Here is a 24827-nt window from a genome sequence, read left to right as displayed (position 1 = left end):
TGTATTTGCCTGTCATTTGCTATTTCTTCTTAAAAACGTTATCACGAAATCAAAATACTTGTAAATTAAAAATACATCCACACTGTCTTTTTTATTTACCTATGTGTAAATTTTTTTTTTATGTGTAGTATAGGGTCGGAAACGCTGGTGGTGTAGTGGTTAAGAGCTACAGCTGCTAACCAAAAAGGTCAGCAGTTCGAATCCACAGGGTGCTCCTTAGAAACCCCATAGGGCAGTTTTACTCTGTATGAGTCGGAATGGACTTGAGGGCAACAGCAGGTTTGGTCTGGTTTGGTTTAGTATAGGGTCGCTATGAGTTGGAATCAACTCGATGGCAATGGGTTTGTTTTGTTTTGTTTTTTTATTTTGTTTTGCTATGTGGTTACCATTACATACTCTATTTATTCACATGCATTCAAGTTACTGTCTAGTGTCCTTTTATAGACTCCTTTTAGTATTTCTAAATACCAGCACATCTTCTAGCAAAGAATTCACTCAGTTTTGCTTTGCCCCAACTGTCACCACCACCTTGGGCAGTTTAAATGTTAAACAATTGCTGTTGATTGTTTTCAACAAGTGCTTGGGGCAGGGGGTGGGGAGGGGTAGGGGGAGACTGTTCACAGTGAATGAACAGTCAAATAAAGATAATCCCTCCAAGTGGAGTTTCCAGAGAATTGCCAAATAGGTCAGACAGTGACAGTTCTCTGGGATGGGACTTTTTTTTTTCAAACCCCATTCTGCACCCTCCAGTGGATGATAGGATGCTAATTTTCATGGTGACCATGATTGTGAGATTCTTGGTTTTCAAGGCTACTGCAGAGCTGGGAAGAAGGGGATAGAAATACAGAAAGTTAAAATACCACAAAGCTCACTGTTCTTACCAAAATTCAGCTGTATTTCTTGAATAAACCTCCTCAGATTGTTGAAAACCTCTGATTAATTTCAAGAGTTCTATAAAAATTGATTTTGACAATTTTCGCCAGTGTTTCTCATTGCTTTTATGGAGGAGCAGATTTTTCAAGGTCTTTATCGGCCATTCCCACTGACACTGCCTGCCATCTCTTTTGATCTTACAATAGCCTTATATAGACACAGATAGGCCATAATTACTATCATTATTATTTCCATTCTTTTACAGATGAATAAAGTAGGTATGTTAGTTTTATACTGCTTCCATAAAAAAATTACTGCAAACTTAGTGATTTAACAGAAAAAAGGTGAAGCCGTCTGCACCTGTAAAGATTACAGCCTTGGAAACCCTATGGGGCAGTTTTACTGCATCCTATAGGGTCTCTATGAGTGTGAATCAACTCGACAGCAAGAGCTTTTTAGGTCTGTGCTGGTTTAAATAATACAAATTTATTATCTTATAGTTCTACAGGTCAGATGCCTAACATGGGTTTCATCACGCTATAATGTCAAGATGTTGGCAGGGCTGCCTTCCCTTCTGGAGTTTCTAGGAAAGAATCCATCTCCTTGATCATTTAAATTATTGGCAGAACTCACTTCCTTATGGTTGTAGAATGAAGTTCCTGGTGTCCTTGCTGGCTTTCTGCTGAGAGCTATTCCCAGTTTTCTAAAGGTTACCCACATTCTTTGTCTTGTGACCCCTTTTCTCCATCTTGAAAGTCAGCAATGGCAGGTCAAGTCCCTCTCACATCTTAAATTTCCCCGCCTCTTCTTCCATCTTTGAATGCTCTGACCTGCCTTTCTGCCTTCCTCTTCTGCCCATGTGATTAGATTGGACCTACCCAGATAATTCAGATTAATTTCTCTATTTTAAGGTTTGTAACCTTAATGCCACCTGCAAATTTCTTTTTACACGTAACATACCACCGGTTCCAGGGATTAGGGCGTGGACATTAGTCTATCTACCACACTAGAGCTTAGAGAACTTTTGTAGCAAAGTTAGCAAGTGGCGTAGCTGGAGCTAAACTGCAGGTCTTCTGACTCCCTGTTCAGTGCTCATTTCACCACCCTGCTGGTGTATACTATTGAAATTAAGGTGGTATTAATCTGAACTAGATTGTTACGAATTAAGATGATTAATTATGGTCTCCAGGGCAACCACTTGGAAATCCAACCAGCCAAACTGCCTCTATGACCCCCTTGGTGACATTCTGGCCAACCTGCTACTTCTGAGACTAGAATCATAGAATGTTATGACCTGAATGGTCTTCTGAGCCTAGCCCCATCACTTCACAGGTGAGGAAAATAAGGCCCAAGAACGTTATGATCCCACTCTCAGTTCCCAGAAAACCCAGAACCACAACTGAGCCTCTCCTGACTTCCAGCTCATATGATTTTACCATTATACTTTTTTCAGTTAAACATATATCCTCACAAGTTACATCATCTATTGAAAGTAGCCTCATAATACTCATCAACTATTAACAGCTATGAAAAGCATGGCCCACAAAACTTATATTATCCCTGTACAATGCCTTTCTAACTTCTCATAAATTAATATGACAAACTTTTTTCTTATAACTACTCTAAGCCTCCGTATGAACACAGATTTTTATATAGATCCCACCCCACAAAAGAATCAAAGAAGAAAAACATTATATATTTTTTTCTGTGTGCTGATTTTTCTTAAATCTCACCCAGAACAGGGTTTCCCTTTATGATTACTAAAATTGGTATCTCAAGTTATTTATAACCAGCCAGACAGAGAGAGACTGTTCATAGCCCTTCTCCACACCCCACCCAGAGTCAATCCTATAGATTTTGTAGGCTCTGATGATGGAGAGTGGGGAGGGCCACTTAACTGAGGCTACTCTGTTTAGATTTTTCCTGGCCAGAGGATATTAGAGCTATGTTACAGTCTATTCCCAGTAACCTGAAAACACAGAACAGAGGTATATGGAATTTAATTGCCATTTCTACCGGACTTCAAATTTACGTGATTGTTCACACCATATTAACCTTGATGTTGTTATGCTCTAGGCCACTAATAAAATCTGCATTTATACAGCAGGCTGGCACTGGTGGCAGCCTAGTCTCCCATTCCTAACCTGTTCAGTCCCAACCCTGCCCATGCTACCTCTGTCTGTCCCTCAAATATCAGCTGGGGCTCATTTATGATTCGTTATCTTCTATCTCATTACTTGTCAATCGCCTAGCTTATACCTCACAATAATTGGTCAGACTTTTTACATTCTGCTTACATCCCAGAAGATTCCCCTGAAATCAGGATCTACAAACTTGAGGCCTGATGACTTTCCTATAAGAGACCTCAAAATTTCTCTGTATCTTTGCTCAGTCTCTCCTTTTTTTCTTTAAATCTTCTTCCTGTTTAAGGCTAACACTTCCACATATAGACTCACTTCATTCTATTCCATTTCTCTTTTCCACTAATTGTTCTTTTTTTTCCATTAATCTTTGCCTTGCCCCTGGCCTCTCCCCTTTTGCCCTCAAACCTGTTCAATTCTCCCCAATGAAAAAATAAATAAATGAACAAAGCACTCCCTTCTCTCCTGCCTTCTATAAGATAGTTTCTCAAGGAAAACAAAATTCGTTAGCACAAATATGCCAGAAAGTCTCAAAGTATTCTAACTCATGAAGAGAGTAAATGTATACCTATTGTCTGGGCATCAAAGTTTTACCAAGATAAGAATTTTGATTATTAAATTTTTACAAAATTATGATGCGCAGTCATTTCTTCTTATATTTATAATGCTATGGTTCAAATTTTATTTAACCAAAGCTGAGACAACATAGACTTTTTTCTATACTCTCTATTCTGTACCACAGATTCTGCTGTCTATTCCTGAATCACTAACTCACTATTTTAATTACCGTGGTTTTATATACTAAATTTTGTTATTTGGTAGGACAAATTTTTCTTTTTCAAAACTTTTTGAATACTCTGTTTCTTTCCCTTCAAGCAGTATCAAACAATCTCAAAAGGTTACTCTGCTTTTTTTTAAACACTTCTTCTGTATCAGTTGATTTTGCATTAAAGGGAAAGGACTTGCACCTCAGTCAACTGTAGGCTTCCTTAGAGATTAGTTTTCTTTTTGTTTAAAGGAACTATTCTGAATGTAGAAGTGCAGTCAACTACAGTTACTTGAGCTTCTCAAAAACAACATTTTTTCCAGAGATAAATAGATCACACTTATAAGATCTCTTACCTGCAGCTCAGCTTGAATTGCTTAATAATGTTGCTGATTTTCTCAAATCTGTGGGCATCACGCTGCTCTTTACACTGATAGTGAGAAATCACCTATGAAAAAGGATATCACTCTTTGAATCCATGCAATATAGTTATATCACCCTCTACTCCTATTCATGAACCTTGCTGGATGGAATACACAGGAATTAAAATGGCTACATCTGTGGAAAGAGATGATGGAGAAGCTCAATGTCATTAGTCAGAACAAGTCCAAGGGCCAAAGGCCGAATAGACAATCAATTGCTCCTATGCAAGTTGAAGCTGAAGAAAATTAAACAAGTCAATTAAAAGACAGAAAAGAACGAAAAGATAAGAACGAATGTCAGAAGAGACTCTGAAACTTGCTCCTAAACATACAGTAGCTAAGGAAACTGAAGAAATGATGAAGTAAAAGAGCTGAGCAGAAGATTTCAAAGAGTGGCTAGAGAAGACAAAGTAAAGTATTATAATGAATTGTGCAAAGAAGGGGAGTTAGAAAACCAAAATGGAAGAATTACACTAGGTGAAATAAGAAAAACTTCAAGCCTCGATTTGCAAATTGGAAGGAATCTATGGGCAAAAAACTGAATGACATAGGAAGCATCAAAAGAAGATAGAAGGGATACAGAGTCACTCTACCAAAAAGAATTGGTCGATGTTCAACCATTTCAGGAGGTAGCATATGATCAAGAATCGATGGTACTGAAGGAAGAAGTCCAAGCTGCACTGAAGACATTGGCAAAAAACAAGGCTCCAGGCATTGATGGAACACCAACTGAGATGCTTCAACCAACAGATGCAACCCTGGAAGTGCTCACTCATCTATGCCAAGAAATTTGGGCAACCAAATGAAAGAGATCCATATTCGTGCCTATACCAAAGAAAGGTGTTCCAGTGCAATGTGGAAATTGTTGAACAATATCATTAATATCACAGGAAAGCAAAATTTTGCTGAAGATAATTAAAAAATGATTGCAGCCATACATCAACTGGGAACTGCCAGATATTCAAACCAGATTCAGAAGAGGATGTGGAACAACGGTTATCATTGCTGATGTCAGATGGATCTTGGCTGAAAGCAGAGAATACCAGAAAGATGTTACCTGTGTTTACGCAAATTGACTGTGTGGATCATAACAAATTATGGATAACATTGCGAAGAATAATTGTGGTCATAAGAAACTGTACATAAACCAGCAGTCATTTAAACAGAACAAGAAGACACTGTGTGGTTTAAAATTGGAAAAGGTGCATGCTAGGGTTCTATCCTTTCACGATACCTATACAATCTGTATGCTGAGCAAATAATCCAAGAAGCTGGACTATATGAAGAAGAACGTGGCATCGGATTGGAGGGCAACTCATTAAAAACCTGCGTTATGCAGGAGAAACAACCTTCCTTACCCAAAGTGAAGAGGATTTGAAGCACTTACTGATGAAGATCAAAGACTATAGCCTTCAGTATGAATTACACCTCAACATAAAGAAAACAAAAATCCTCACGACTGGACCAATAAGCAACATCATGATAAACAGAGAAAATATTGAAGTTGTAAACGATTTCGTTTTACTTGGATCCACAATCAATGCCTATGGAAGCAGCAGTCAAGAAATCAAAAAATGTATTGCATTTGGTAAATCTGCCACATAAGACCTGTTTAAAATCTTAAAAAGCAAAGATGTCACTTTGATGACTAGGTGTGCCTGACCCAAGCCATGGTGTTTTCAATCACCTCATACGCATGCAAAAAGTGGGCAATGAATAAGGAAGACCAAAGAATTGATGTCTTTGAATTATGGTGCTGGCGAAGAATATTGAATACACCAGGGCCTGCTAGAAGAACGAACAAATCTGTCTTGGAAGAAGTACAGCCAGAATGTTTTTAGAAGTGAGGATGGTGAGACTTCATCTTACGTACTTTGGACGTGTTATCAGGAGGGACCAGTGCCTGGAGAAGGACATCATACTTGGTAAAGTAGAAGGTTAGTGAAAAAGAGGAAGACTCTCAATGAGATGGACTGACACAGTGGCTGCTGCAATGGGGTCAAACATAGCGACAATTGTGAGGATGGCACCGGACTGATGTTTTATTCTGTTATACATAGGGTCACTATGAGTTGGAACTAACTCAACGGCACCTAACAACACTCCTCACAGAAGACATCTGTCAGTCTATCACCCTGATTTTCAGTGTAGACTTGGCACCTGGCTTACTATCTCTTCTCCTTTGTCCCATACCCTGCCAACATTTTTGGGGGGTTTCTATACCGCTATGAATGACGCATTCAATACCATTTGATTATAATTTTATTACAACTTTTAAGTATTATCTATTTTGATATACTACTGTTCTTTCTTATTTTAATCACTGTTTATCTTATTTCAGTATTTCTCAAGATGTTCTTTGATAAAAAAGTACAAATCAAAAAGGAAAAATAAATCATTCTTAGTTGTTCTTGAGGTGTACTTAATGTATTTAATTTTAATGAAAGTGATAACTAAGTAGCTTTTGGTATTATCTTTAAAAAGCTGAACAGGGGAACCCAACCCCTGAGAATTTACTGTTGAATGTGTTCATGAACCTGTTGATGATGGACACCCACATCAGCTAAAAATACTTCCCCTAACACTCTCAGATTTTAATAAACCCACTCAAATATTACCTACAAATGGAATATACAGATGTAATGCTTCTAGTAGGAAGTAAAACTGAATCATCAGCCAGAAGAAAATTATAAGTGAAATTCCCTGAAACAATACGAAACTTTGAAAACATAATTCCAATATCTATGACAGAACAGGTACCCCTTGCTTGATTTCATCTCCCTCAGTGAAAATGGTTAGTTACACCTAAACTTGGTCTTCAAGAGAAACAAAGGCAACCTGTTACTGTTAGTGAGGAATTAGGGTTAACCTCTACGACCATGTGTGTGGTGGATATGGCAGGGGAATACTAGTGAACTAGGATTCTGTCAAGCCATCTACATCAAGACAGACAGAATATTTTATTTGCTTGTTGCTAACCAGACCAGCAGGAAAAACAGGCTCAGGGTAGCGCAATTCCAGGCGAGTGAACCCTGTCAATGGGCTGAGGCAGAGCGACACTCTAGTTAAGACTCCTTGTCTCAGTTGTGTCAGCTAGCAAGAATGATGGCTTGGATGGCACAAGGAAGGGGAAAAAAAACTACACTCTGGATTCTTTGCACTTTGTTACTATAATAGTGAAAGGAACCAACGTTTAATAGTTTACCAAATATATGCCAAGCCTTGTGCTAGCATATATTTATGCTAGCATAATGTTACTTTGTCCCATTTAAATCTACATACACAAAAAATCCTATGATACAAATACTATTATTTCTTTCTTATAGAAGGGGAAACAAGCTCAAGGAGATTAAGAAATGTGTCTAAAGTTACCAAGTATTGGTAGAGCTCAGATAAAATTACTGTGAGCTGCTCTTACTACATTTACTAAGCTAATTTGGCAATTACTCATACAATGTTTTGTGAAATTTCAAATTAGTTTCTATTACTGTTATTTAAAACTTTTATTTATAAATATAACATCAGCCTTTGTATTCTCCCCTCAGGGCCATGTACACAGTAGGCTCTAATACAGTTGCTAAGTTCAATTTATAAGAAAAATAAAGATACCAATGTGCCTTTTTCCCCTTCCACTTCTCCTTCTGAACTGTTAACTATTGTTACTGAGTTGACCATTATATCTCTTCCATGTTAAAAGTTTTCAACTCAGTCCTTTGGAGAAAAGAGTGGGATGAGTTTCCTCAAATGGAAAATATTCCTCATGTCATAATGAGAGTCAAAAGGAAAGAGGAATCCTTTAACAAAAATGAATAATTATTAGCAGAAATAATATAAACTCCATAATAAGGTATACCTGTAAAAATCTAATTTTTACTAAGTAAAAAAAAAATTTTTTTTTAACTGAAGAACTACACATCGATGTAAGCACTGTACTTCTTTCAAAGACACAATGTGCTTCTTTCAAAGACACAATGTACTTCTTTCAGGTCACTTGTGAATACTACTTTAAAATAAGGCTGTGCTTGCTAAAGTAATGACAACAGGAATAAAAGTTCTTCTTGAAAGTAGCAGCACACTGTTCTTTGTTGCTGAATAGAAGGTACAGTGTGAAATACATCTGCAGAGCAGACAGTTCTCACCAGAAAAGTAGCTCTCTCAAACAGAAGCACTTCATCAGCCTCGATAATTTCAGCAAAATTCCTTAGGTTCATTTCCAGCTGCTGAACATTGGGAATCAGCTGATAAACAATGCTGGACCAAGCCTAACAGAACAGAAGCACAGAGTAATGTTACTAATAGGTAGCCAGTCCTGGACCTTTGCAAATAAATACACTATAACATACGGACAGCAAAATAGGATGATAATCCAGTCCCAAACAAATACTAAAAGCAACTATGATGTAACAGGAACGAAATCAGAAATTGAAGTTAATATTTGATTTTTATTCTTCAGTTGGATTTTTTTTTGAAGTTCAAACACTTCGTAAAACGCTGGAGAAACTGCTTTCCAATGATAATTAAAAGTAAATGAGTAATTTAATTCCATAATGTTGCCATAGGAAAAAAATTGATAAATCTGATCTATCGTGCTAAAATCCTTCTAATCCAGCCATTCCACAAATACTTAAGTCTAATAGTGTAGAACACTCTAAAGGATCAGGACCTAATAATGCTATATTTAACATATATCCAAGAATCAATTCTGTGAAAATACCAAAGCCACATGTATAAATGCTCCTCTCCTGAATGGGATAATATACCACTTAAAGAGAAATTATTGGCATTACCATCCCAAAAGTTTTATTGTCAGCTATAAAAATAATTGATTCAATTGAATTAAAAATGTTCCACCATGTGTTTGCCTAAAAGTGACTTCATCTAGAGGACTACGACTAACATAAAGCATTGAAATTAACCACACCCTCCCTCTATTCTCTTAAAGTTCTTTTATTTGTATTCCATTATGATACTTCCTTCAATCTCACTCCAATTTGTCTGGTTAGGTGTATGTATGCTGTTCTTCTTTCCCCTACTACAGGGCAGGAACCTGGTCTTAGTTATTTGTGTATCCAACAGCATCAAGTAGATATGCAATGAGCGCTTGTTGAATAAAATTTAATATAAAAATTTAAGTCAGATGTATGCAACATTGATGTAAGATATAGTAGTGTCATGTGTCTATGTTCCAATTAGTTTTATCACTTAGGCATGGGGTTCAGGTTCCTAGTTCCCAGGTCGGTGTTAATGTCACTGCTGAATTTACCTTGGAGAAGGCACCAAAGCTAACCACAGCAGAGACATTGTCACTCACAGCAGTGTTGTGATTAGCCAACTGTCTTTGGTCGTGTTATGTATTGCCATCCTTCACACCGCAGTTGGTTCTTATCAGTGCGTCATGTCCATCCTTATTCACGGTTACCTGTTCTATGGGAATAAGGCTTTGAGAGAAATTCGGCCCATATTAATCTAGAAAAGTATTTCCTAGACAGGTATCTCAAAATGATCTGTTATTAAAGAGTGAGGCTGGATCAACATAATATTGGGGGAAAAATGAATTAGATATTAAAAAGTATCAGTAGCTATTTCAATGTCCACTGGGGTTTTTCTTCTTGGCAACTCAAATTTCTATGCTTCTGGTTGTAGATACTTGTCAGGTGCAGTTGATACTGAGGCTGTAGCTACCAGTGACAGAAAAGGATGCTTTCCTACCCAGGGTCAGACCTGTCAATGGATACCAGAACCAGTGTGAAGGAGGAACCAAAAGGAGTCAGTGGTAGAAAGGGGGGAAGCCAGAAAAGGAGTCTATGTGCCAATAGGGTAATTTCAGCTTCAGGAATAACACAGCTAATATTGTAACCTCCACAACTACTGAAAACAGTGTGGTATCCATTTCAGAAGTGAGAACAATCCATTTGGTTGAAAGAATACTGGTCTCCAATTTGGCATGGAAGTTGAAGCTACCATATTGTAGATATAATATGCCTCAATCTAAGGATACTATTCTCCAATCTCTCCCTGAGATATTTTTCTTTTATTGTTACCCTTGCTCCAAACTTAGGTAGACTAGCTTATATTCTGTAGAGGTACCTGAATACTGGATACAGCTTCAATAACACTGAGACTGAAATGGGTCAAAAAAGATAACCAGTAAGTGAAACCTCTGCTGTCACAAAGATCAGTATAAAATTAATCATGACCAAACTGGCTAATTCAGTGTGATTTAGCAGCTACGCCTACCTAATCTTAGATAAAAACAGAATCTCTTAACGTTAAGTTTGACAGTCTTCGAACAATTTATTGTGGACTATTTCTCTTGTGGTTCAATAAATCTAGATGGCTTTGAAGTTGTTTAAATTTTTTTAAGTTTTGTTAATATTCTTCTAGCTTTTTATTCATGCTGTTAAAATGAGGGAACGCAGGGAAACATACACACCTTATAGAGAGTTTCATCCCAGATAGATGTTCGGAAACAAGAACATTCCAGTGGACGAGACAAACGTCTGAGGTCTTCTTCTCGTTCTTTAAAAATCTGAATTAAAAAGTCCAACACATACTGATCAGCATATAACAGTTCTCCTCTTTACTTGTAAAATCAAAGATATAATTATTTCAGCAGATTTTAATTGGGATCTTTTGTACCTTCTTAAGAGAAATTCTGAGATGCACATTATTTCACAGACTAGGATGGCAGAAATCATTTCATGTCAAGTCTAAAACTGCAACAGTCTAGCTACTAGAATTCTTCAGGCCTAAGCTGCTTGTGCTGAATACTGAGAAGCACTGTGTTGGAAAATAAAATTTACCATTTAAAGAAGTTTTGATAAAATAAACCTTACACCCCAAACCACCAAATCTAGGTCATTTTTTTCCTTTGCATGCCTTTTTTTAATTGTAAAAATACAGAGGTGGGACCAAGATGGCTGACTAGGCAGGAGCTTCCGCTTATCCCTCTTGCAACAAAGACTTGAAAAAACAAGTGAATCGATTACGTACAGGACAATCTACAAACCCTGACCATCAAACACAGAACTATGGAGTTGACCTGAGTGACAGGGGAGCAAAAAGCCACACGCTGAAGCAGTGATTGGTTCTGGAGCCAGTGTGCCACACCGCAGCCTTGAGCACTCGTGGTTCCCTGGTGCCAGAGGGGTGGGGCTGATTGTGGCTTACTGAGACAGGGCAAACACGGACACAGGCCTAACCCTTGGGACCAACCTCGGAGGGGACCCAGCCAGTGTACACAGGCTGCACACCGACGCAGCTGACAGGCAAACGAAAAACCAAGAGGAAGCGGCAACTGGTTTTGTAGCCTGAAGCGCAACATCCCTGACAGGAAACCTTGGCACTCGGCTTTGGACTAAGCATGGAGGAGCTGATTAATGCTTCCTGAGACAGCGCAAGCACGGGACACAGCCCTAAACATCTGGGGCAGTCTCAGCGGAGAACCAGCCAGTGCACACAAGATACACACCCCTCTGGAATCTCAGAAAAAACAGTCCTCACCAAAAAAGATAAGTAACTTTCTCTATCTTGCCTGCTACTCTCTACTATCAGATCCCTCCACTCCCTGCCCCAGCCGACTTCATTAACATTGGAATTCCCTGGGCCAGAGAGTGAGGCGCACTGCTGTTCTTTTTTCTTCTTTCTTTTCTAACCCATTGTCCTGGCTTGAGAAAAGCAGCATTTAACAAAGGAAAAATCCTTCCCTGACTTCCCTAAACTGGAATAACAATACAGAACCAGCTCCATCCAGGCATAAGCGACCCACAGTCTTTGGCTTTCATCCCTACAGGGAACCAGGTGGCTATTATAGCGCAGAGGTAATTCTGATAGAGATCTGACTGTAAGTGTTTTAGGTGACCAGTGGAAAGGCAAGTTTTGGAGGTCAGGTACCACTCTACCTATTAAATAGAGCCCTCAGTGAACCCCACCAGGGAACTGAGGGCTAATGCTCCACCCACACCATCTAGCCACCTGCTAAAGGGGACTGAGGATAGTGACGCCTACCATTCTATAGAGGTACAAGCATTGGGTACCTAAGGTACGGGTGCAGAGTCCACCCACCAGAGCGCTCTACCTCACTGACACTTGGGGGAAGGCTGTCAGCATCCTGCCCTCCTCAGAGTGTGACCCCTGCTACTAGAAACTTGCTCATACAACCATCACCACTACTCCTCTAAGTTAATAGGTGAGAGCCTACACCACACACTAGGTGACCCGCTGTCAGGATACCTGAGTTGATTCTATTCAGTAGTCAATGGACTCATAGGCTTATATACCTGGTAACAGCTCAGACCAGCTGGTAACAGGACATAAGTGATTCAAAACCTACAGCAATCAATTTAGCACAATTTAGTAGCCCATCTGGGTGTATTGTAACGAAACAAAACAAGAATATAAGACTCAGTGAGCAAATATAAAAGAAAACATTACAATATCTTATAGATAGCTCCGAGACAGCAGTCAATATCAAATCACATAAAGCAGCAGACCATGATTGCTTCTACAAACTCCCAAATCAAAGAATCAAAATCATTCCCAGGTGTAGATACTTTCCTGGAATTGCCAGATGTAGAGTATAAAAAACTAATATACAGAATGTTTCAACACATCAGGCATGACCTCATAAATGAAATAAGGCGATTTACAGAAAAAGCCAAAGAACACACAGATAAAGCAGTTGAAGAAATCAAAAAGATTATTCAAGAAAATCGTGAAAAAATTAATAAACTGTAAGAATCCATAGGGAGATATCATTCAGAAATCCAAAAGATTAACAATAAAATTACAGAATTAGACAACTCAATACTAAGTCAGAGGAGCAGAATTGAGGAATTAGAATGCAGAGTGGGGGAGCTGCAGGATAAGGCAATTGACACCAAAATAGTTGAAGAAAAATGAGATAAAAGAATTAAAAAAAATGAAGAAACCCTAAGAATCATGTGGGCCTCTATCAAGAAGAATAACTTGCATGTGATTGGAGTTCCAGAACAGGGAAGGATAACAGAAAATACAGAGAGAATAGCTGAAGATCTGTTGGCAGAAAACTTCCTTGGCATCATGAAAGATATCTATCCAAGATGCTCACTGAACCCCATACAAGATAGAGACCAAAAGAAAATCACCAAGATATATTATCATCAAACTTGCCAAAACCAAAGATAAAGAGAAAATTTTAAAAGCAGACAAGGATAAACAAAAAGTCACCTACAAAGGACAATCAATAAGAATAAGTTCGGACTACTCGGCAGAAACCATGCAGGCAAGAAGGCAATGGGATGACATAAACAGAGCACTGAAAGAGAAAAACTGTCAGCCAAGAATCATATATCTAGCAAAACTCTCTCTCAAATATGAAGGTGAAATTAAGACATTTACAGATAAACACAAGCTTAGAGAATTTGCAAAAACAAACCAAAACTGTAAGAATTACTAAAGGAAATTCTTTGGTCAGAAAATCAATAGTATCAGATACCAACACAACACAAGGTCACAGAACAAAACATCCTGATATCAACTCAGATAGGGAAATCACAAAAACAAAATAAGATTTTTTTTTTAAATTACTCAAAACAGGGAATAATTGATGTCATTATGTAAAACATTACAATAATCAAAAAAGAGGGACTAAATACAGGAGGCATAGATGTTACATATGGAGAGGAAACCAAGGCGATATAGGGCAAATTAAGTTAGGTTTTTACTTAGTCAAATACGGATAAATATTAAGGTAACCACAAAGAGGTCTAACAATTCCATACATCAAAATAAAAACTAAGATAAACATAATGACTCAGCAAAAATAAATTCAACTACTATGAAAAGGAGGAACACACATTCTACAAAGAAAAACTTCTCAGCACAAAAAAGTAAGAGGAAAAATGAAATTGTCAACAACATGCAAAAAAAAAGGCATCAAAATGACAGCACTAAACTCATAAAACTCATACTTATCTATAATTACGCTGAATCTAAATGGACTAAATTTACCAAAAAAGAGACACACAGTTGCAGACTGAATAAAAAAACATGATCCATCTATATGCTGCCTACAAGAGACACACCTTAGACTTAGAGACACAAATAAACTAAAACTCAAAGGATGGAAAAAAATATATCAAGCAAAAAACAATCAAAAAAGAGCAGGAGTGGCAATATTAATTTCTGACAAAATAAACTTTAAATCCACCACAAAGGATAAAGAAGGACACCACATAATGATTAAAGGGACAATTTATGAGGAAGATATAACCATATTAAATATTTATGCACCCAATCATAGGGCTGCAAGATTCATAAAACAAACTTTAACAGAATTGAAAAGTGAGACAGACACCTCCACAATTATAGTAGAAGACTTCAACACACCACTTTTGGTGAAGGATAGGACATCCAGTAAGAAGCTCAAGAGAGACACGGAAGAAATAATTGCTACAATCAACCAACTTGACCTCATAGACTTATACAGAACACTCCACCCAACAGCTGCAAAGTATACTTTCTTTTCTAGTGCACATGGAACATTCTCTAGAATAGATCACATATTAGGTCATAAAACAAGACTTTGCAGAATCCAAAACATAGAAATATTACAAAGCATCCTCTCAGATCATAAGGCCATAAAAGTAGAAATCAATAACAGAAAAACCAGGGAAAAGAAACCAAATACTTGGAAACTGAATAATACCCTGCACAAAAAAGACTGGGTTATAGAAGACATTAGGAGGGAATAAAGAAATTCATAGAATTCAAAGAGACTGAAAACACTTCCTATCAAAACCTCTGGGACACAGCGAAAGCAGTGCTCAGAGGTCAATTTATATCATTAAGTGCACACATACATAAAGAAGAAAGAGCCAAAATCAAAGAACTGTCCCTACAACTTGAACAAATATAGAGCAACAAAAGAAACCGTCAGGTACCAGAAGAATAATAAAAATTAGAGCAGAATAAAATGAATTAGAGAACAGAAAAACAATTGAAAGAGTTAACAAGGCCAAAAGCTGGTTCTTTGAAAAAATTAACAAAATTGATAAACCATTGGCCAGACTGAAGAAATACAGGAAAAGAAACAAATAACCTGAATTAGAAATCGGATGGGCCATATCACAACAGACTCAACTGAAATTAAAAGAATCATATCAGATTACTATGAAAAATTGTACTCTAAGAAATTGGAAAACCTAGAAGAAATGGATGAATTCCTAGAAACATACTACCTACATAAACTAACACAAACAGAAGTAGAACAACTAAATAGACCCAAAACAAAAAAAAAGAGATTGAAAAGGTAATCAAAAAACTCCCAACAAAAAAAGCCCTGGCCCTGACGGCTTCACTGCCGAGTTCTACCAAACTTTCAGAGAAGAGTTAACGCCACTACTATTGAAGGTATTTCAAAGCATAGAAAAGGACGGAATAATACCTAACTCATTCTATGAAGCCAGCATAACCCTGAGAAACCACAAAAAAAGAAAATTACAGAGCTATACCCCTCATGAACATAGATGCAAAAATCCTCAACAAAATTCTAGCCAATAGAATTCAACAACATATCAAAAAAATAATCTACTATGACAAAGTGGGATTTATACCAGGTATGCAAGGATGGTTCAACATTACAAAAACAATGAATGTAATCCAGCACATAAATAAAACAAAAGATAAGAACCACATGATTTTATCAATTGATGCAGAAAAGGCAACTGACAAAGTCCAACACCCATTCATGATAAAAACTCTCAGCAAAATAGGAACAGAAGGAAAATTCCTCAACATAATAAAGGGCATTTATACAAAGCCAACAGCCAACATCATCCTAAATGGACAGAGCCTGAAAGCATTTCCCTTGGGAACCGGAACATGACAATGATGCCCTTTAGCACCGCTCTTATTCAACATTGTGCTGGATGTCCTAACCACAGCAATTAGGCTAGACAAAGAAATAAAGCGCATCCAGATTGGCAAGAAAGAAGTAAAATTACCTCTATTTGCAGGCAACATGATGTTATACACAGAAAACCTTAAGGGATCCTCAAGAAAACTACTGAAACTAATAGAAGTGTTCAGCAGAGTATCAGGTTATAAGATAAACACACAAAAATCAGTTGGATTCCTCTACACCAACAAAAAGGACATCGAAGAGGAAATCGCCAAACCAATACCATTCACAGTGGCCCCCGAGAAGATAAAATACTTAGGAATAAACCTTACCAAAGATATAAAAGACCTATAAAAGGAAAACTACAAGGTACTACTGCAAGAAACCAAAAGGGACCTACATAAGTGGAAAAACATACCTTACTCATGGATAGGAAGACTTTACATTGTAAAAATGTCTATTCTACCAAAAAAAAAATTTTTTTTTAGCCATCTATATATACAATGTGCTTCTGATCCAAATTCCAACAACATTTTTTTAATGAGATGGACAAACAAATCACCAACTTAATATGAAATGGAAAGAAGCCTTGGATAAGTAAAGCATTACTTAAAAAGAACAACAAAGTGGGAAGACTCACTGTACCTGATTTTAGAACATATTATACCACCAAAGTAGTCAGAACAGCCTGGTACTGGTACAGCAGACACATAGACCCATGGAACAGAATTGAGAATCCAGATATAAATCCATCCATGTATGAGCAGGTGATATTTGACAAAGCCCAGTGTCAGTTAATTGGGGAAAAGATAATCTTTTAAACAAATGGTGCTGGCATAACTGGATATCCATCTGCAAAAAAATGAAACAGGACCCATACCTCACACCATGCACAAAAACTAACTCCAATTGGATCGAAGACCTAAAAAAAAAGTATAAAAAGATAAAGATCATGGAAGAAAAAATAGGGACAATGTTAGGAGCCCTAATACATGGCATAAACAGAATATAAAACATTATTAAAAATGATGAAGAGAAACCAGATAACTGGGAGGTCCTAAAAATCAAACACCTATGCTCATCTAAAGACTTCACCAAAAGAGTAAAAAGACCACCTACAGACTGGGAAAAAATTTTCACCTACGACATCTCTGACCAGCGCTGATCTCTAAAATCTACATGATTCTGCTAAAACTCAACCACAAAAAGACACACAACCCAATTAAAAAATGGGCAAAGGATATGAACAGCCACTTCACTAAAGAAGACATTCCGGTGGCTAACAGATACATGAGGAAATGCTCTTGATCATTAGCCATTAGAGAAACGCAAATTAAAAATATGATGAGATTCCATCTCACTCCAACAAGGCTGGCATTAATCCAAAAAACACAAAATAATAAATGTTGGAGAGGCTGTGGAGAGATTGGAACACTTATACACTGCTGGTGGGATTCTAAAATGGTACAACCACTTTGGAAATCGATATGGCACTTCCTTAAAAAGCTAGAAATAGAAGTACCACACAATCCAGCAATCCCACTCCTTGGAATATAGCCTAGAGAAATAAGAGCCTTTACATGAACAGATATACGCACACCCATGTTTATTGCAGCACTGTTTACAAAAGCAAAAACATGGAAGCAACCAAGGTGCCCATCAATGGATGAATGAATAAATTAATTATGGTATGTTCACACAATGGAATACTATACATTGATAAAGAACAGTGAGGAATCTGTGAAACATTCCACACCATGGAGGAACCTGGAAGGCATTACGCTGAGTGAAGTTAGTCAGTTGCAAAAGGACAAATAGTGTATAAGACCACTATTACAAGATCTCGAGAAATAGTTTAATCTGAGAAGAACACACTCTTTTGTGGTTATGAGAGGGGGGAGGGAGAGAGGGTGAGAGGGTGAGAGAGGGGTATTTACTAAATAGATAGTAGACAAGAACTACTTTGGGTGACGGGAAGGTCAACACTCAACACAGTGGAGGTCAGCACAACTAGACTAAACCATAGCAATGAAGTTTCCTGAATGAACTGAATGCTTCGAAGGTCAGTGAAGCAGGGGCAGGGTCTTGGGGACCATGGTTTCAGGGGACATCTATGTCAACTGGCATAATAAAATCTATTAAGAAAACATTCTGCATCCCACTTTGAAGAGTGGCATCTGGGGTCTTTAATGCTAGCAAGCGGCCATCTAAGATGCATCGATGAGTCTCAACCCACCTGGATCAAAGAGAATGAAGAACACCAAGAACACAAGATAATAATGAGCCCAAGAGACAGAAAGGGCTACGTGAACCAGAGACTACATCATTCTGAGACCAGAAGAACGAGATGGTGCCCGGCCGCAACCGATGACTTCCCTGACAGGGAACACAACAGAGAACCCCTGAAGGAGTAGGAGAGCAGCAGGATGCAGACCCCAAATTCTCATTAAAAAAAACCAGACTTAATGGTCTGACTGAGACTTGAAGGACCCGGTGATCATGGCCCCTAGACCTTCTGTTGGCGCACTACAGGAACCATTTCCAAAGCCAGCTCGTCTGACGTGGATTGGACTGGACAACGGGTTGGAGAGGGAGGCTGCTGAGGTGTGAGGTACTTGGTTCGGGTGGACACTTGAGAGAATGTTGGCATCTCCTGCCTGGAGGGGAGATGCGAGGGTACAGGGGCTTAGAAGCTGGCAAAATGGTCATGAAAAGAGAGGGTGGAAGGAGGGAGCGGGCTGTCTCATGGGGGGGGAAGTAATTGGGAGTATGTAGCAAGTTGTGCAAGGGTTTTTGTGTGAGAGACTGACTTGATTTTTAAACTTTCACTTAAAGCACAATAAAATTGAAAACATATATAACAACATCTGCCAATTCAACATTTTTTTCACGTGTACAATTCAGTGACATCAGTTACATCAATCATGTGTGGAACCATCACCAATATCCACTGCCAAATTTTCCATCACAAATCTGGGTTATTTTAAGATAGCTATACTTGCACCAGAAACCCTGGTGGCGTACTGGTTGTACTATGGCTGCTAACCATTAGGTTGGCAGTTCGAATCTGCCAGGTGCTCCTTGGAAACTCGATGGGGCAGCTCTACTCTGTCCTATAGGGTCGCTATGAGTTGGAATTGAATCGATGGCAGTGGGCTTGGTTTTTGGTTTTATACTTGTACTAGAGCCCTGGTGGCACAGTGGTTAAGAGCTCACTGGTAACCAAAATGTTGGCAGTTCAAATCCACTAGCCCGCCCCTTGGAAACCCTATGGGGCAGTTCTGCTCCATCCTATAGGGTTGCCATGAGCCAGAATCGATTCGACAGCAACAGGTTTATACTCATACAAAAATACTTTAACCTTTGTATATATCTTTCTCTCTTACGTCCATATATATATATACTCATATACATATTATTTACGTACATACTATGTTTATCTAGATATATACAAGTAACATACACACAATTATCTATCCATCTTGGATATGTATCTATCTATATATGCCCAAATACACAGGAGAAATGTGTATTTATGCAAATATGTACACACAGATATTTTTCCATGAGTGTGTCGGTTTGTGGTGCACCTGTGTGCATACATACACATAAACACACACATAATCTGTTGAACCCGTTGCCGTTGAGTCGATTCCAACTCATAGCGACCGTATAGGACAGAGTAGAACTGCCCCATAGAGTTTCCAAGGAGCGCCAAAATACACATAGAGGAAAACATTTATCTTGTTTGAAATTGATAATTTAGAAAAGTACTCTAGCCATGTTTACTTCAAAATTTCCAAGTCTGGATCTTTAATGAAATAAAGAATATGCTTTTCTTAATTAAGCTTAAAATTTCACAAAGAATATTAATATATTTTGGGGGATATTTATATGTGCATTTGAAAAACAATAAGATGATCACTCAAAATAAGAAGTGATTAAAAAACTCATTAGGAGCTCATTTGTTGGAGTGTTCCAGATTTCTCTATTGTGATTTTGTTCAGGAAATAATTTTTTAAGGAAACAAAACAGATCAAATTAGCAACAAAGCCTCCTCAAACTCAAGACCCAAGCTACATACAGGATTTTCTGCTGAATTAAAAGAAGAATTAATAAAGAGAGACACTAGATATTCAAAAGTAATATTTTTGAGCAAATGCAGAACCTTGTCAAATGGTTTTGGAAAGCTCGTAAACTAACATTACGAAGATCGGGAATTCCGGGACACTTGATTGTGCTCATGTAGAACCTGTACATGGGTCAAGAGACAGTCATTCAAACCGGGCAACAGGATACTGCATGGTTAAATTTGGAAAAGGTGTATGGCAGGGTTGTATCCTTTTACTTATTCAATCTGTACACTGAGCAAACAATCTGAGAAGCTGAAGTATATGAAAAATAATACAGCATCAGGATTGGGAGAGGACTCATAAACAACCTGTGATGTGCAGATAACACAACCTCGTTTGTTGAAAATGAAGACTACTTGAAGCACTTACTGATGAAGGTAAAATCCTTCAGTATGGGTTACATCTGAATATTAAAAAAATCCTCACAACTGGGCCAATAAAGTACATCATGATAAATGGTGAAGAAATCAAAGTTATCAAGGATTTCTTTTACTTGTATCAATAATCAATGCCCATGGAAGCAGCAGTCAAGAAATGAAATAATATAGTGCATTGGGCAAATCTGCTGCTGCAAAAAAAAAAAAAAAGACCTCTTTAAATCTTAAAAAGCAAAGATATTCAGCTTAGTATAGTCGGCCCTCCGTATACAGTTTCCACATCTGTGGATTCAAACAACTGCGGAACGAAAATACTTGGGGGGAAAAAAGTTCCAAAAAGGAAAACTTGAATTTGCCATGCTGAACAATACGCTGAATCTGCATGAATGAACTGATGTGTAGGCATACCCTGCTGTAGCCTCCCACCATTTCACAGATCCTAAGTCTTTCTCCAGCACTCGTTGTTTGAGTGCTATTCAACTCGTGCCTCATTCTTTCACTTCTTGTGCTGTGTGCACCCTGTGTTTCTGTGAAAAAATGGCTCCTGAGAAGCAATTACGTGGTCAAAGCAATTCCTCGAAGGGTAGGTGTGAGGGGGTTGAGAAGAGTGAGAAGGAGTTTAAGGCTAGTAAGGGCTGGCTGGCTAGCTATGTAAATTGCTACACCTCAAGAGTTTCAAGATCATGGGAGAATCAGCAACAGCTGATGCCGAGGCAGCATCACTGTTCCCAGAGGAGCTCAATAAACTCAATAAATTTCCTAGGCTACCTTCCAGAGCAAGTCTGAAATTGTGATGAAACAACTATTTGCATAGCATTTACATCATATTAGGTATTACATGTAATCTAGAGATGATTTAAAGTATATGGGAGGATGTGAGTAGGCTATATGCAAATACTACACCATTTTATATAAGGGACTTGAGCATTCATGGATTTTGGTGTCCACAGGGGATGACTGTACTGATCAGCCCATGCACATGAGAAAACTCCCTGATGCCAGAAAATGAACCACAGGAAAGGAGCAGAAGGAATGATCCCTGAGGCCTACATAAAAAAAGGCCAGTAATATTTCCTGTTCTTAAGAACAGATCTTTACCATATATGAAGTGAAAACTTGAAGAACTGAAAGGAGAAACAGAAAAAGTGAACCCATAGCCCCTGAGGGAAGCTCATCTGTCTAAGTGTCTCTTAAGAAGCCAGGGATCACATAATCAGTGATCCTATAATTCCCTTTCAAGAGAGCAAAGATTATTACTGATGCTCATCAAACACATTCCATTACTAGCCCTGAAAAGTCTTTTATTTATTTATTTATTTTTGGTAATTACTTATAAATAAGATCAATCCATGCATGAACAATCACCAAACTTTTGAGTAGTAAAAATCTGAAAAATAAAAGGGGTGAGAAAATAAGCCCAAAGGATATAAAACTAACAAGGAAAACAAAACAGAGCTTTAAAAAAAATTAAGGGAGAGCCAGGCCAAGATAGCACAATAGTGAGATGCTTCATGTTGTCCTTCTTCCAACAAAGACCTGGAAAAACAAGTGAATTGGATGTATATGACAACCCAGAAACCCTAATAATCAAAGAAAAAGCTGAAGAATCAGACTGAGCAACAGGTAGAAGAAGAGACAATTCAAAAATAGCGGAAATGGGGAATTACGGGTCACGGAGATGCCTGGTGTCCTGCTGGCTGAATCTGCACAGTGCACACAAGTTGAGACAAGCAGCAACATCCCAAGCCAAAACCCACCCCATCTGGTGCAGCCAAGCAGCAGAGAATCTGCACACACCTCTGAAACCAAATGGGAGCAATGCCAGACTGCAAGCACCATAACCCTTCCCCCAGCCAGAGCTACACAGCCAAGGAGCACTCCCTTAACTTCATCCATCTTCTTCTCCTCTCAGACACCAGTCCTGCAGCATTCAACAGCACCATGCCCCTAATCCATGTCCCCTAAGCTGGGAACTCACGGCTGGGTCAGGAGGCACCCACTCCTTTACCCAGCCACAGGCATGGGAGGTCCATGGACTTGCAGTGCCTTTCACCCCTCCCTTTTACCTCTGCCCCAATGCCTTGCATGCTGACCCAACACTACACACTCTTATTAGGACAAAATGAGCAGGGCATCAACTTGAAGCCCATTTTCACCAGCAGCAGCCAAATGGGAGCTGCAGACTTGGGACATTTGACACCACCGCGTCCCCTAAGGGGCCTTACCCCTTCACATCATGGGCTTGAGGACCAGCAATACCACCCACTCCATCTAGCCTCCCATGATAAGCACTTGAGAATTAGTGGTGCCTCCCAACACCTCCAGCCAACAGCACCAGGCAACCAAAGAATGTCACCAATACCCTCCTTACTATGCATTCTAACAGACAGAGGCACTCCATTCATCTGGACAACTGGGAGAAGCCAGCAGCCCCTGGCCCTGGCCCCCACTGTAACCAGAGACCTGTGCCTGCTGTGAACATCACCAGGCAGCCCTGACCACCTGGGACTGTAGGTGAGAGTCCCTGTACCACACACTTGGTGACGGACAACCTGGGCACCTACGCCCCAAGCAACTGGTAAGCTGCGGAGCACACACACAACACCCAACACAACGACCAGGGAGAACACCCCCTGCACCCGCAGCCTGGTGACAAGCAGGATAGATTCATCACCTCATCCAAAAATTCACATACATCTTCAGCACCCCTGCAAGAATAGCGAACAGATTACCCAGCTCACACACTTAGTAGCTGCTCTGAACACCTAGAGACAGGAGGTGAGAACTTCAATGATGCCGATGACCAGAGTGGCACACATTCCCAGCCTACTTGGACAGATCAAAACAAAACAAAAACACAGCTTTTCCACACAGGGACCCCAGGTCCAAAGGATGCACTCTGCTCCCAGAGCTGCTTTCTTGGCAGTATGAGGTCCCCATGTCGCTCTTCTCGCTTCTCTCTTTTATATCTGAAAAGAGACTGGCTCAAGACACAATCCAATCTTGTAGATTGAGTCCTGCCTCATTAACGTAACTGCTGCTAATCCCATCTCATCAACATCACAGAGACAGGATTTACGACACACAGGAAAATCACATCAGATGACAAAACGGTTGACGAACACACAATACTGGGAATCATGGCCTAGCCAAAATTGACACACATATTTTTGGGGGCCACAAGTCAATCTATGACACCAATAGAATTCACTTGCACTTGCATATAAAAAAATAATAAATTATGACCAAGTGGGATTCATATCAGGTATGTGGGGATGGTTCAACACTAGAAAATCAATCAATGTAATCTACCACATAAATAAAAAAAAGAAGAAAAAATACATGATCAATGCACTAAAGACACTTAACAAGTCCAACACTAACTTCTGATAAAAACTCTCAGCAAAATAGGAACAGAAGGGAAATTCCTTGACATAATAAAGGGCATTTACATAATACCAACAGCCAACATCACTCTAAATGGACAGTGACTGAAAGCATTCCCTTTGAGAATGGGAACCAGACAAGGATGCCCTCTATTACTACCCTTATTCGACATGGTGCTGGAAGTCCTAGCCAGAGCAATAATGCAAGAAAAAGAAAGGGCATCCAAAATTGGTAAGGAAGAGGTAAAACTATACATATTCATAGATGGTATGATCTTATACAAAGAAAACCCCAAAGAATTGACAAGAAAGCTACTAGAACTAAGAGAAGATTTCAGCTATGTAGCAGGATACAAGATTAACATAAAAAATATCAGTTGGATTCCTCTACACCAAGAAAGAGAACTTCGAAAAGGAAATCACCAAATCAATACCATTTACAATGGCCCCCAAGAAGATAAAGTACTTAGGAATAAATCTAACCAGGGATGTAAAAGACCTATACAAAAAAAAAAAAACTACAGAACACTACCACAGGAAACCAAAAGAGGCCTACGTAAGTAGAAAAACATACCATGCTCATGGATAGGAAGACTCCACATAATGAAAACGTCAATTCTACTGAAAGCAATCTACAGATACAATGCAATCCCAACCCAAATTCCAACAGCATTTTTTAACGAGGTGGAGAAACAAATCACCAACTTCATATGGAAAGGGAAGAGGCCGTGGGTAAGTAAAGCATTACTGAAGAAGAACAAAGTGGGAGGCCTCACATTACCTGATTTTAGAACCTATTATATAGCAACGGTAGTCAAAATAGCCAGGTAATGGTACAACAACAGACA

General features: G+C 38.8%; 1 protein-coding gene across 4 annotated transcripts in view; it reads right to left on the bottom strand.

Moving 5' to 3' along the window:
* The window catches only part of RRAGB (Ras related GTP binding B), a 46963-nt gene that overhangs the window by 5303 nt on the left and 16833 nt on the right, over positions 1 to 24827 (bottom strand). For all 4 annotated transcript variants that reach the window (XM_064278361.1, XM_064278360.1, XM_003420390.4 and 1 more), the window contains 3 exons: positions 10636 to 10731; positions 8342 to 8464; positions 4137 to 4228 (listed from right to left, as the gene is read on the bottom strand). In XM_064278361.1, the coding sequence (XP_064134431.1) occupies positions 4137 to 4228; positions 8342 to 8464; positions 10636 to 10731 (311 nt within the window). The remainder of the gene's footprint in view (positions 1 to 4136; positions 4229 to 8341; positions 8465 to 10635; positions 10732 to 24827) is intronic.

This window comes from Loxodonta africana, chromosome X (assembly GCF_030014295.1).
Source record: "Loxodonta africana isolate mLoxAfr1 chromosome X, mLoxAfr1.hap2, whole genome shotgun sequence".
NCBI classification, from domain to species: Eukaryota; Metazoa; Chordata; class Mammalia; order Proboscidea; family Elephantidae; genus Loxodonta; species Loxodonta africana.
The sequence above is the reverse complement of the archived record's forward strand: the minus strand, read 5'-3'. Positions and strand labels throughout refer to the sequence as shown.